At 48.8% G+C, this 13,766-nt stretch overlaps 1 protein-coding gene and 1 pseudogene across 4 annotated transcripts; one reads left to right on the top strand and one right to left on the bottom strand.

Annotated features, from left to right (window-relative positions):
* The first annotated feature begins 1,753 nt into the window (after positions 1 to 1,753).
* Positions 1,754 to 4,095, top strand: LOC120675584 (protein LATERAL ROOT PRIMORDIUM 1-like). 3 transcript variants are annotated; one of them, XM_039956784.1, is made up of 2 exons: positions 1,754 to 3,226; positions 3,330 to 4,095. In XM_039956784.1, exons 1-2 carry the CDS (start codon positions 2,545 to 2,547, stop codon positions 3,713 to 3,715), a joined length of 1,068 nt encoding a protein of 355 aa, XP_039812718.1. In that variant the 5' UTR covers positions 1,754 to 2,544; the 3' UTR covers positions 3,716 to 4,095. The 3 variants fall into 3 exon arrangements, with proteins under 3 accessions (XP_039812718.1, XP_039812717.1, XP_039812716.1); XM_039956783.1 differs by having other exon boundaries at positions 3,321 to 4,095; XM_039956782.1 differs by having other exon boundaries at positions 1,754 to 3,244; positions 3,321 to 4,095.
* A 4,555-nt stretch (positions 4,096 to 8,650) lies between these two features.
* On the bottom strand, positions 8,651 to 10,952 carry LOC120673555 (annotated as a pseudogene). The gene is made up of 4 exons (XR_005674683.1): positions 10,721 to 10,952; positions 10,505 to 10,635; positions 9,670 to 9,774; positions 8,651 to 9,585 (listed from the first exon to the last, which is right to left on the bottom strand). The product of XR_005674683.1 is annotated as an uncharacterized LOC120673555 (transcript).
* Between the last annotated feature and the right edge of the window lie 2,814 nt (positions 10,953 to 13,766).

Genomic DNA, 13,766 nt, shown 5'->3' with positions numbered 1-13,766 from the left:
GTCCCCTCTCCTTCTTCTTCTCCCATAGGGGAGGGGACCCATCCTTTTCCTTTTCTCCTAATTTTATAGTGTCTTAGGGTTTGCTAAATAAATTTCCGGTGAAATTATATGATTTTCGACCGGGTTTGTGTGACCTGCGATGATATCGGTGATTAGCACGACAAGATCGTTGTTCCAAGCATCGATTTCATCGGCAGACGGCCAATTTGAGGAAATCAAGTTTTGAAGATGATAAATCTGCATCCTATGTTACACCCGATGATGCAACCGCCGATATTCTTTCAGCGATTTAGATACGTTTTTGATTGGTTTCGAAGCGTTGGATCTTACGGCATGTCCAATGTTCTGGGGTTGGTCGTCGGATTTGGTATAAGGACTGCATTTTGGCTTCGACTTTATATGGAAGTAATTGGGGAAGAAGACGATGGAAGAATTTGGATAGAATATTATGTATTTTGTATTTCAAAATTTTTATGTGTAATTTGGAGATGTACTTTGTCAAGATTTAATATAAGTCTCCCATCCCTTTGCAAAAAAAATATGATTCATGTCACTTTCTCATTCTCTCACCAAGTTCATTGGAGCGACTCTGTGTTACAGCTGGTTGAGAGGAGGATGTAAATTTGCAGCTCCTTCTCTTCTCACCCTCTCTTCCCTCCAACTCGGCATAGATAAGATATAGCATGTCATTTAGCCTGCCTGTAGCACCTTACTCCTATATATAAGTTGACATACCAAATTTTCCGTCTTTTTAATAAAAGGACACGTGCTCCTGCTAGTGTTTTTTTATAACAGAACAGAAGAACAATCCTAGGAGTATTTTGGTTGAGCCCAATGGCAGGAGTGGCGACGGAAATCGTGCTACAGTGGTTTTCTGACTCTTGTTGGGTGGATCCGTGGGATGGCAATGCCGGTAGCAGTAGGGAGCTGCAGCCTAGATCCCTCTGCTTTTAACGCAGCTGCAGGATCGGCAGGCGCAGAAGCAGCGGCCGAAGAAGCTTGTCAGGCTGTGATGAGCGGCAGCGGCAGCGGCAGCGCAGGCTGGGACAGGGTTTAAGTTACCGACAGGTCTGGTAAAACCGGCGGATCCGGTACCGGTATATCCATCCGGTATATCGATATAAACCGGTCGAAGTCAAATTTAAATTTAAAATTTTCTGTGCGAACGGTTCGTACCGGTATACCGGCTGGTTTGATCGGTTTACCGATCGGTTTGACTAGTAACCGGTCGGTTTGATTGTTAACCGGCCAAATTTAAATTTTTTTCCTTTTTAGTTTAAATTCAAATGCCCGCAAAGTATACTAAATGAATATTTGTATAACATGTTTTAGCCTAAATGAATCATCCAACTCTCTTTTGTACTACTTTTACATTGTATTTGTATATTTTGTATGCATGTTTTTTTATTTAACTTCAAATCCCCGCAAACTATACTAAATGAACGAATTTTTTAGAAAGTTTGACACCATTAGATTCGTCGCACCTTGAAGTATTTTTAGAATTTTTTTTGAGATTTTTTCATTTTTTGAATTTAAATTTAAATTTTAAATTTAGGCCGGTTTGATACCGGCCAAGACCGAAACCGGGCCGAACTAATTTGACCGGTAACCGATAAAACCGGACCGGTTCCCACCGGTTTGGTGAACCCTGGGCTGGGCCTGGACGAGCAGAGCAACAAGACAAGCGGGGGCCAAGAGGAAGCCAATAAAAAGGGGGCGCCCCCGCCAAAGATAGATAGGGAGTGATCGAGAAGATCTCACAGAGGAATTTCAGTGTCCCCACACACCCACTTAAATCGCCCCCGCTTTCTCTTTTCTTTCTTTCTACCACCTCGCTGCTGCACTGCTTCAGAGTTTCCTCTACCACTTTGCTGTATCGATCGCTTCTCTTCCATCGCCTTCTCTCTCTCTCATGTCACTCTCCTAGCCAAGGCACAACACAAGAGGCCCAAGAAATAAATCGCAATAAAAAATCACATCCGAGCGAAAGTGGGGAGAGCTCCTCCCCGCTATCATAGGCCCCCCAGGCCAGTAATTAAGGGGGGAGATAGAGACAGGGCGCCTCTAGTGCACTACCGCCGCTACCAGCATCGCCGTCACCGAGTAGAGAAGGAGAGCAGAGGGGATCAGGGGAGCCCAGGGAGATTTTTATTCCTTCCCTTCCCCCGCACACAAGAGCGCGGGCTGCTGGCTGCTGCGGCTGGTGGCGGGCGGCGGCCGACTGCTGCTGCTGCTGCGGCCGTAACGAAATCTAGGCTCCATCTACAGCGGGCGGCGCAACCCAATTTTAAATCGCCGCTCCTCTCCTCTCCTCTCCGCAGGCAGCTAGCTGAGCTCTGCGAAATCCATTCCGGGCCTATAAGTGTGGCTTCGGGACGGCGCCTCCCATCCGACACCGGCGCCTTCGCGGACTGGGTCGCCTCCTCCGCCGCCGCCGCCCGCGGGGACGACCTCTCCCTCGGCTTCAATGCCGGCGCGGCCGCCGCGGCCGCGGCCGCCTCCGGCGCCTCGCTGGGCGCCGGCCTCTGGGGCCCGGCCTCCTCCATGCGCCAGTCGGCCGCGCTGAACTACGGGATGCCCGACGTCGGCATGGTCGTCGTCGCGCCCGCCGCCTCCTTCCACCACACGCACCACCACCACCACCACCACGAGGCCGCCGCCGCCGCGGACCCCATCTTCCCGCTGCTCTCCGGGGGGCCCTGCGTGCTTGATCCGGACGCCGCCAAGTCGGCCTCCGGGGCGCCGCCCGGCAGCGCCATCCAATTCTGGCAGCCGCAGTCGCCGTCGTCCGCACCGGCAGCTAACCCTAACCCTAGCGCCAGCCCCTTCGCCTACATCAAGAAGCCCCTCCCGATGCTGGACACCGGCGCCGGCTCCTCCGGCTCCGGCGCCACCACGTGCCAGGACTGCGGCAACCAAGCCAAGAAGGACTGCGGCCACAACCGGTGCCGCACCTGCTGCAAGAGCCGCGGCTTCGACTGCTCCACCCACGTCAAGAGCACCTGGGTGCCCGCCGCCCGCCGACTGGAGCGCCAGCAGCTCGCCGCCTCAGGCTCCGCATCGTCCTCCCCCGCCACCGCCACTGCCTCAGCGGCGGCGGCCGCGGCCGCGTCCGCCTCCGCGTCCAAGAAACCCCGCCTCCTCGCGTCGCAGACCACCACATCGCACACATCAACCTCCAACGCCACCACGCCGCGAAGCTTCGACACCACCTCCAGCCACCAAGGTACTACCAACACTTGCAGTAAGTATATATATACATGGTCGATCGGATGCGTGCTGCTCACCGAACAAGTAAGGAAGTAAACATGTCTCGCTAGCTGCTGCAGACGCGTCGTTCAGGGACAGCCTTCCGCGGCAGGTGCGCGCGCCGGCGGTGTTCAAGTGCGTGCGCGTGACGTCCATTGAAGACGGCGAGGACGAGTACGCGTACCAGGCCATGGTGACCATCAACGGCCACCTGTTCAAGGGGTTCCTCTACGACCAGGGCCCCGACGACGGCCGTCACGCGGCCACCAGCAACGACGACTCCGCCGCGGGGGTGCCCAACATCTCGGAGCTCCACCTCGGAGCGGCGTCCGCTTCCGTCGCCGGTGGCAGCGGCGTCAGGGAAGGTGGCTCCTCGATGGTGCCCGCGGACCTATACGGCGGCGGCGGCGGTGGCGGGCAGCATCGCATTCTCGGCGGGTCAAGCTACGGCGGCACCATGAACTGAGTACGTTGTTCTACACCGGGAAAGTATGGCTACATCGAGCGTATGGCCATTCTTTGTTCCTTCCTCTTCGTTGCTGGTGGAGATTAATTTTCCCTTGTTTCTTGCCCGTGCCGCCATTAGAGAGGCCATCGATCAATGCATGATATGCTGGTGTTATTAGTAGCAATTTTCTCGTGATTCGTTGGTGTACTAAAATAACATCGATGAAGAATTGTTTCTAGTCGTTCTATATATACTGCTCTAGAGCCAGTTAACAATTCCTTTTTCTAGTTGGGTAGAGAGGAGAATTAATAATTGTTAGGAATTGGAAACAAGATAGTGCAAGATTAAAACCATCTTGATTAGGCATAGTAAGATATTGCCTGCTGGTTTTTGACCTCTGGTTCATGCTCTCTCATGTTCCCAATGCCTGTCGTTCCATTATTTGGGGATTGGGGATGTGTTCAGTGTCGCCTCGACCTCGAGCACCTTGAGCCGTGCGCTCTTGTCCCTCGTGATTGATAAAGCATCCTGAGCTGCAATGTTTGACTCCTCCCTCATTTGATTGGCCGCCAGCTCTGCTCTTTGCGTGCCTAATTTGGCCACTGTGAGCTTCTGAGCTTCACTTGTTTTTCGCTAGCACTCTTCCTCTGGTTTCTTCTCTTTTTTCTATGGGTAGGTGTGGAAGGCATGGATTCTTTCCCTGGCCTTGATGTGCCGTGTCGAGCATCTTCTACTACTTTGAATTGGGACTTGCATTGTATCCTGAGGCCAATGTGTAATGCATGTGATTGAGATAATCCTTGGGCTTAGGATATTGTAAACCATCTCGGCCGTGCATGTTACTCCCGTCCTATGTTATAGCCTGCCTTGCCGCCGGTGATGCCGCTGCCGCGTCTTCCTTCTTTTGACTCTTTTGACACGTTCAGAGGAGGATGCTGGATCATGGTGGCTTCCTGGCTTCCTGCTCGGCTGCTCCCCTTCTCCTTATTTTTTTTGCGCAAGCCCCCAAATTTATTCCTTGTGCTGGATCCCGTTGTGGTTGACAAGATGTGAAACGAAAGAAAGGTGGTGATGGTAAAAGCAATGGCATGCACTGCCTTCGCCTTTTGGGGGTCGGGTGTTTGATTTATAGTTCCTAGTATTTGATTGCAGTACTCCATTTTCACTATTGGGAGCTTTGCTTTGCTTTTCGTTTCCAATGAGTGAGCATTTTTGGTTTTTGCATTGGCAAGGCCTCTGTAACAGGTTTGGAGTAACTCTGTGAAAACACAAGCCCCCAGCACATGGTGCTACGGGCAGTCATGAGCTGTGGAGAACATTTTAGAATTGGAGATTGCTGTTGTTGCGCAATCTTGTCATCATCATCAAAGCTGCTATTATCTCATGTACGTGTGATGATGGCATTGGTCCATATCGTCTTGTCGACTGTTGTCAACCGTCGGGAGGCCCGGTCACTGTTCACTTTGCTTCTTTATTCGGTGCTGTATATAGCTGTGGCGATTGCGTACAACTCGGGCACCGTGAATCGTGGTAGTATACTGTCTTGCAAACTGAATATTTCAATAGCTCTTACTGTTCCAGGTCATGCTAGCTTTGTCGTAGCTACTTTTGCAACTCAAGACTTACTTGAATAGCTGTTCCTGAGTTTACCACTTCAAGAATTCTGCCTAACAGTATAATAGTACAATGATCAGAATCTGTGGTTACGATTGTTATACTTTGTTCTTTGTTTTAGCTTGTACAGAAACGCAACCAGGCAAGTGAGGTTATTTGTGTTTACTGATGAAGAAACGTGTGGCACTTGACAAACTGACGGCAATGACTGGTTCTGCTGGGTCAAATGATTGGTGCAATCGTTTTGCATGCTGTCTGGATGCATCTGCAATGTGCACATTTGTCACATGCATACACTTGCTGTTAGCAACTTGTGAATTCTGATAGGTGTCTTTTCTGAACAATAAATACGATGCGTCTAGAAATGTAGACTTCTGTTTGCTTTTCTTTTGTTATCATGCCAATCCAAGCTGTCTCTTGGTATTTACCTATCCAATTGACTGGTCCAACTTTCGGTTGGCTATATTAGTTCCTTTAAGTTTCTTAAAAAAAACATGTGTATATGGACGAATTCAAGCCATGTTTCTTTTGTTTGATATTTCTAATGTTCCAGTTGATTACATAATCAAATATAATTATTCTTTAGCATTGAAGCTTCCTACAACAGGTCAGTTTCAATTTCTGTACTGGTTGAGGCTTAACTACAGAGGACAATAGAATCAATTTTATACAGCCTGAGGCTTAGTAACAGGAGCAATAGTTTCTTGTTTTATATATACTTGCTGAGGACCTATTTTGATTTTTATATGGGTTCAATGGACGTGTTCCAATCCGTATATTTAATTTACTTTCTCCTGCTTATACGTAATAATTTTCCTAGTTGCATTGAGAGATAATGGCTTTTCTGACATAATGGTGTCTAATCTGTTTATCCTTTTGACCACAAACCAAAGTGAATATTTAGTACCATCTTGTGCATGAACTAGGGATCTTATGACTTCAGTGGGGAAGACAATTTATTTCCATGATCATGATCACTGACTTATTGTGGGGTCTTTGGTGCTTGAGTGGTTACATTTTGACTATCTGATAGCTTCATTTTTTGTAAACTGTTTCAAGCTCCAACTGACAATTGCTATTGCTGAAAATGTGACCTAAAAATGTCACCATGTTTGTAATGATGCCAGAAAAAGCCTTGTCTGCAATTCTGTTGAACCGAGAGCAAGATTGATTAAAATGATGCTGCCTACTTGGCTGTGTCTATTTGCATCATGTACACTTCTCAATGTTTGATGGTTTGATATGCAAATGAGTAGCTAATGAGGGGAGTTTTGGTACCAGGAATTTGTTGCACATGCATATCTGAAGAAGAAATTAATGATTATGGGATAAATTCTTGTAACGATTACCTGTTGCGCTAGGGTTGTTAAATATGATTAATTTAATCATTTATGTGTTGATGCATGGTGCTTGATTGGTTTATTTGTTGAGATAATAATTATTAGTGGTTGCTTGAATGGGTGTCTTGTGAACTTTAGGATTTTTTTGTCCTGTATGGATTTATCTGTTATTGTTATCATTTTGCCTGTTTGTTATATTACGCCATTTAGGATATTAGAGGAGAGAATATTGCTTGTTTGAAATGCCGTACCATTGTTATGAACGATATACCCAGTGCACTACTAGCTAGTTTCTAATACTCTTGCACCAGTCCATTACAAGCATGACGAGTTGCTCTGTGTGGGGTCATACAGAGTAGACAATTGCATCTGAGCCTGGTTTTTGTTCACTTCAGCGGTTCTACCTGTTGATTCTGCCTGTTTGTCAAGGAAGTACTTCTGGAAACCAAAGTGTGTGTGTGTGTTGCCCTTTTTAACCTGCCAGGAAAAAAATTCGGCAAGTGTTTCTGGGTATTATTTGCTCTATAGTATCAAGTATCATTACGAAATAATGCAGGTGAGTATAGCTAATCTTGAAATGCAAGAACTGAATTATGTTCTGCTGATATTCATAAAATATAAGGTTATAACGCCTTGGCTGAGATTTCATAGGTTGGGTACTTCGGTTACTAAAGCGGTGCTCTCCTCTGGGTGGAATACCGCATTTTGTTTCAAAAGTTTCGCGAAATGTTGGCTGGACTCGGGAGCATTCAAACATGGACGAAACGGGTCGATCATCAACAAAGGAGCAAATTTTCTAGTAGGAGGTGAAGGGAGATATTTATTTGTGCGCAGCACAGCTAGCAAAGGTAGCACGCCGTGGCATTGCCATCCATTCGAGTGTCCTTGCTGGGAGCAGTAGGGAGGCCTAGCTAGCTAGGGGTCATGGAAACCCTAGGGCGTAGCACAGCTAGCTAGGTAGCTTTTGCGAGATGGAGATGTGTGCCCGTGGTACAGGGCACAGGTCCCGTCACGACTGTCCCCTTTTTAATTTGCGACCCCCATGTTCCGTCGCACGCAGGCGCGCAGCAGCACTCGTGTCGTGCAAAATGGAAGCCAGTCCCGCCGGCGGGTTCTCGTGGGCCTCACCGGCTCGCCGGCCGCTCGGTCGCCGCGAACGTCGAGATCGATCGGGTCGGGGACTCGGGGTAGTAGCTTCCTTCAATTTGGACCCAGCGTTCGGCCGTGGCAGGGCATAGTGCCGCAGCGGGCGTGTGCGTGCAGTGCCGGAGAATACGATCAAGCGCCGTGCAGTTGTCGAGGATGGAGTTGACTGAACCATGCATGGGTCGCGGGGTGTTGTTGCGTTGCGTGCCGCGGCTAGTGTTGTTGACGTTACATGTGTTGGTCCACCGTGGTCGGAGGTGATGGGCCGGCGTCCCCTGTTGTACGTTGTTGTGCTCGGGATCGGACCAGCAGCATCTCTCATTCGAACGGGCAACGCAGGCAGGCGCACCTGCCAACTGGTAAGGTATTCCTACCTGTGCCAGCGCGACTAGTCCGGCGACCGGGAGCCCGCCTAGTCAGAAGAACCAAAACACAATCAAATTCAGTCGTGCATCCACAGCCCGCTGGGGGGCTGCCGGGCTGGGGCCGTTTCGAAAATTTGTCAGCTCAAGGAATGAAATGGGCCGTCAAAGAAAAATGTAACGGACCTGGATGAATATTGCTTTGCAAGCCGGCATACAAAAACCTGAGGCCCGGGAGAGAAGATGCTAAAATCTGCAGACAAACCAGATTCGCCTTGACATGAACCTTCATCCTTGATTCAGAGCATGCAAGCAGAGTCAATCAAAGAATGGCAGCATCAAACTGTTGACACCGACTGATAGTCCATTTACAAGGGAAATGAGATCATTCTTGTTACGAGACAAATAGTATCCAGCCACCTCACCACATTATAAGGCGCAAAAGCATCATTCTAACGAGCCACCAGAACAGAAAATGTACAGCATACAAGTGCAAAGTAAACAGAGATGTCAAGACACCGACTACATCAATAAAACATGTCACCAGACAGACTGTTTACACAGTTCACAGTTGCAGCGGCAATTGGTTCATCACCTGATTTGCAACACCCTATCTTAGATGCCCACATTAATTGCAATTTAATCCCCTAATATACCCGAATCTAAAAAGATTCTGAGTGAGATAAAACCACACAGCTGCAACTGTGGTGCAGACAGCAGTTCATTTTCTGTGCGCTGGGTCTAAAGAGTGTTGACAAACTAAAACAACTGCACAATGCGGCCAAGTTGCCATGATACAAGGCCACCGCTCCAGTTCTTCCCAGAGGAAGATTATTTAGTGGCCCAAGGGCTGCAGTTTCCCTAACAGCACCATTATATACAGCAGCTGCTGGTGGATCACTCGTTCACCTGAGGGCCGACCTCCGCGGGCACTTCAGGTGCAGGTGCTTTCACGAGTCCCATCCTCTGCAGGTGCTTCAGGTGCTTCTCTGCAGCTGCCTTGTCTGCAGCTTCCCGCTTCTGAGCCCTTTTCGCCCGCCTTCCAGAGGCATCCTTGGATACTGATCCCGATCCTGAACCCGACGTAGATGCAGCTCTCTCTTCTTGGGGGGCTTATGCAGCTCTCTCTTTCTTCTTTGGGGTCCTGGATGGACCAGCAGCATCAGCATTTACTGGCCTGGCCTCTCTCCTGCCTCCTCTGATGTACCCATTGTCACCCCACCTCCTGTTACCAATACGAATGCTTGGGGACCTGCTCATGTAATAAGATTCCTCGTCAAGATCATCTTCATCGTCATCATATTGGTACTGGAGGTAAATCTCGTCTTCTTCCGGAGCCTCTTCATGAGCCTCTACGATAAGAGGTTCAAACCAGGCGGCCCTTAGGAGAAGGCAAACGCTCTCCTCAAACAGGTAGTCATGTAGGCTGAAGAAAAGAAACAAGCATCAAGTCCACAGTCTACCTGAAACAACCAAGGCCCCCACATTATGCAGATGAACAAGGGGTTACCAGCCATCAAGAGAACGGTGCACGCTGAGGAATTCAAATGGGTGCTTGCACTGTGGGCATTGAGGGGTCTGCTTGTAGGATGCCCACCTCAAAATGCACGTCACGCTGCATATAGAGAAAGAAAAAAAATCATGAAGTACTTAGGAAAAGAACCATTGTCTTGTGATAATTGAGAGGTTTTGTAGCAGAAAACAGAAAGTAAGTGCAAGCAGAAGAATTAATAGTGGAAGTTATTTGTTTAGCAATGAAATGGATACATCTGAGCAAGTCGCTACCTCACAGGACGAATAAACTATAATTCAATCTGGTGGCTGAAACCATAAGGGTTGTTGAAACAACCATGGAATGCAAAATATTGATTAGCTGGCAAGGAGCGAGCAAATGCACATGGCAACTACAAAGCATAGACTTGGATAACGAAACATACTAGTCCCATTCGGAATACACTACAACTCACAAAACTTTCTATGTCAATATAATAGTGGGCATTGATACCGCATATATTATTATTCTATCTATAGTCCTAAGATGCTAGAATCAATGCAAATTGTGCAAACAGTTGAAATGTTGAATTAGTAATCAGCTTCTGAATCGCATGCTAGTAATAGACAAGCCAACCACTCCCAATGTTCCAAATTAGTAGAAGGGTCTGGTCGAAATGTCCCAAATCTAGGAATTAGATTGATAGAGCTAGACATGATCTGCCGAGACAACGAACACACGAATCAATCTACTAGAAAGGAATCGCAACCCCAAAGCGAAATGAAGTCCTAGTGTGTGTGTTTTGTTCAGGGGTTCGGGGGGAGGGGAGATTGGGGAATTTCCAACGAGATACCAGTAGGCGTGGTCGCATCCCTTGACAAGGGCCGTCTCCTGGAGCGCGATCTTATCGAGGCAAATCGCGCAGACCCCGCAATCCACCACCCGGTCGCCGCCGCCGCCGCTCCCGGAGCCCGAAGCCGCCGCCTAGCACGAGGGCAAAAAAAATCAAATCAGGGCACCGAGCGAACAGATCGGACCGATCCGCCGCAGATCCGGGGGGAGCACCCACCTTGTCGAGGGGGAGGGCGTCGGGCGCGCCGACGAATCCCTCGGAGGCGGCTGAGGCGGCGGCCATGTCGGTGGGGAAAGGGGGTCGGTGGAGAGAAGGACGGGAGCGGAGCGGATGTGAGGAGGAGGGGAGGGGTGCTTCGCGAAGCAGCGCGTCCGGAGAAAAGAGAGGCCGGCGGGCGGATCTTCACGTGAGAATGAGATGCCGCCCGTTTATTCGCCCGCCGTTGGGCTCGGCTGCGCCAGCGCTATATATCGCCCGCGCGACAAAGCTCGAAGTCATCGCGTCTGAGGGCTCCCCTTCTTCTTCCTCGTGCTCCGGTGGGCGGCGGCGGCGAGCCAGGGGAGGGGGAGCGGCGGCAGCGAGCTAGGGGAGGGGAGGGGAGGGGGTGGCCGGCGAGGGGTGGTTGATGGGGGAGCGGCCACCGGCGAGGTCGCCGGCGGCCGGGTGGTGGAGGCAGGGTTCACCTAACCGGTGGAAACCGGTCCGGTTTGGGCCGGTACCAAACCGGACCAAATTCAAAATTTAAATTTAAATTCAAAAAAATGAAAAAATTTTAAAAAATTCCTAAAAATACTTCAAGGTGCGACAAATCTAATGGTGTCAAATTTTCTCAAAAATTCATTCATTTAGTATAGTTTGCGGGGATTTGAAGTTAAAAAAAAAGCGTGCATACAAAAGTATACAAATACAATGTAAAAGTAGTACAAAAGAGGGTTGGAGGGTTCATTTAGACTAAAATATATTATACAAACATTTATTTAGTATACTTTGCGGGCATTTGAATTTAAACCAAAAAAGAAAAAAAAATTGAATTTGATCGGTTACCAGTCAAACCGACCGGTATACTAGCCAAACCAGCCGGTATACCGGTCAAACCGGTCGGTTCCCAAATGCGCCGAACGATTTGAATTTGCACTGGGATTTGACCGTTTTCTACAGGTTTCCGGTGAAATCAGTCCAGTTTACCGGAACCGGAGTGCTCCGGTTTGGGGTGTCCGGTTGGGAAAAAACCCTGGGTGGAGGACGGCGGCGGAACTTAATTTTTCGGGTTGCTGGGGCTTCCATGGCCGCCGACCTTAGAGGAGAGGGCCGGGGGTGGCGGCGGCCCGGCGGTGGCGGCGCGGGAGCGCCGCCGGCCGGCCGGGGTAGGACCCCCGATGGGCCGTGGCCGGCGGCAGGGGTGAAGAGAAGCGGCACGGCGGCGAGAAAGGTTAGGGGCGGCGGCGCGGAGGCGGGGGAGGCCGTTAGTGGGCCACGTGGGCCTTCTTCAGGCGATGGGTCCGACAAATATCGTCTAAAGCGACAACTAATCAGATCCGCTCGGCTGCGCCCCACGCGTGCCCTATCCGCCGCCCGCGGGCTGGAGCTGGACGGACGGGTGATGAGGCGCGGGGCCTGGCCCAACGGCTCGGATGATTCCATCCCTTGGGCTGCGCCTGTGCAGGTTCCGTGTTGGTTTTGTTGGGCCCCCGCTGGCTCGCTTGGTGCGTGGACCGTGTGCTGCCATGATCTACACGCTGACGACAAGGAAATAAATGCTTTCTTCTTATTAATTAAAACATGTGTTTAGTTCATTTTGTATTTTTAGATTTTGAAAAAAAATTAACATTTGAAGTATTAAATGTAAACTAATCACAAAACTAATTATAAATCTCGTCTGTAAACCACAGACGAATCTAATGAGTCTAATTAATCTATCATTAGCACATGTTACTGTAGATTTACTATAGTAATTTAGTATCTAATCACATCATAATTAGGCTTATTAGATTCGTCTTGCGATTTACAGTCTATTTGTGTAATGCAATTTATTTTTCAACTATATTTAATATACCATGCAAACGATTTATAAAAATTTTGCATTTTAAGATTTTGTATCTAAACACGGGCTAAAGTTCATTCAAGCGCGTCATGTGCTGCTGCGTAGTACTGGTAAGCTACTTGGCTCTCAAGTTTGCTGGGTACTAAAGACGTGTGACAAGTTGACTTTCTTCGCTTGACAAATTCGTTCGTGCTCGGGGCGCGGTAACTTGCCCCCAAAAAAGACCCCGAGTATATATGTAATGTTTATTTTGGGCTCATGCGGCCCATAAACGCTCGGCCCATACAGCGGCAAAAGGAAAAAGGAAAAATTGAATGACATCAAAGAAAAACTGGGCCTATCTGCAATTTCATGACGGGCCTTACACATTCTTCAGTAATCAGTTGAGAGAGAGGCAGACAGACAACTTCGATCTTTAGGCATGTGCACAGCAGGCAGCACAAAAAAAAGAGAGGCAGGAACCCGCAAAAAAAAAAAAAGAGGCAGGAGAAGGCACAGCCACGAGCTTGAGTACAGCCATTCGACTGGAGCTCGGCGGACTAGTCAGCAGAGGTGGACTGAGAGCACCGCAGGAAGGAGGACACTGGTGCCCTTGGCGTCTTCCCTTCTTGCCAGCCGGTGTCGGCACCCTCGTCTCATCGTGCCCCTCCCGGCCCTGCGCTGCCCTGCCCACCTCCGCGCGCGTGGGAGCGCGACATCTCCCACCTCCAATAATTGATGATCGATCCATGAACCACCTCGCCGACTATGGGCTGTGTTTAGTTGTAAAATATTTCTCTCCAAATTTCACTATTTATCTATTACATCAATTTTTTTGCTTCATGCATGGAGTACTAAATGTAGTTAATTAAAAAAAACTAATTGCATAGTTTTAATGTACGTTGCGAGACGAATCTTTTGAGTCTAATTAGTCTATAATAGAACAATATTTACCACAAATAAATAAAAAGTGCTACAGTATACTACAATATCCGATGTGATTCTTTTTATTATATTTTTGCGAATCTAAACACAGCCATAGAAGCCATAGATGTATGCAAGTAGGCGCGCGGCAGGCAGCGATGCCGATGATGGGCCGTGTTTGGTTTTTTTCGTGAAATTACTGTAGCACGTTTTGACCGCTAATTTAGAGTATCAAATGAAGTCTAATTACAAAACCACCTCCACAACCCCCTGTAAATCGCGAGACGAATCTAATGAGGCCTTTGACCGCGTGATTCG

The sequence above is a fragment of the Panicum virgatum genome, chromosome 5N, assembly GCF_016808335.1.
Source record: "Panicum virgatum strain AP13 chromosome 5N, P.virgatum_v5, whole genome shotgun sequence".
In the NCBI taxonomy this organism is placed as follows: domain Eukaryota; kingdom Viridiplantae; phylum Streptophyta; class Magnoliopsida; order Poales; family Poaceae; genus Panicum; species Panicum virgatum.
This window is presented reverse-complemented; position numbering and strand designations above follow the sequence as displayed.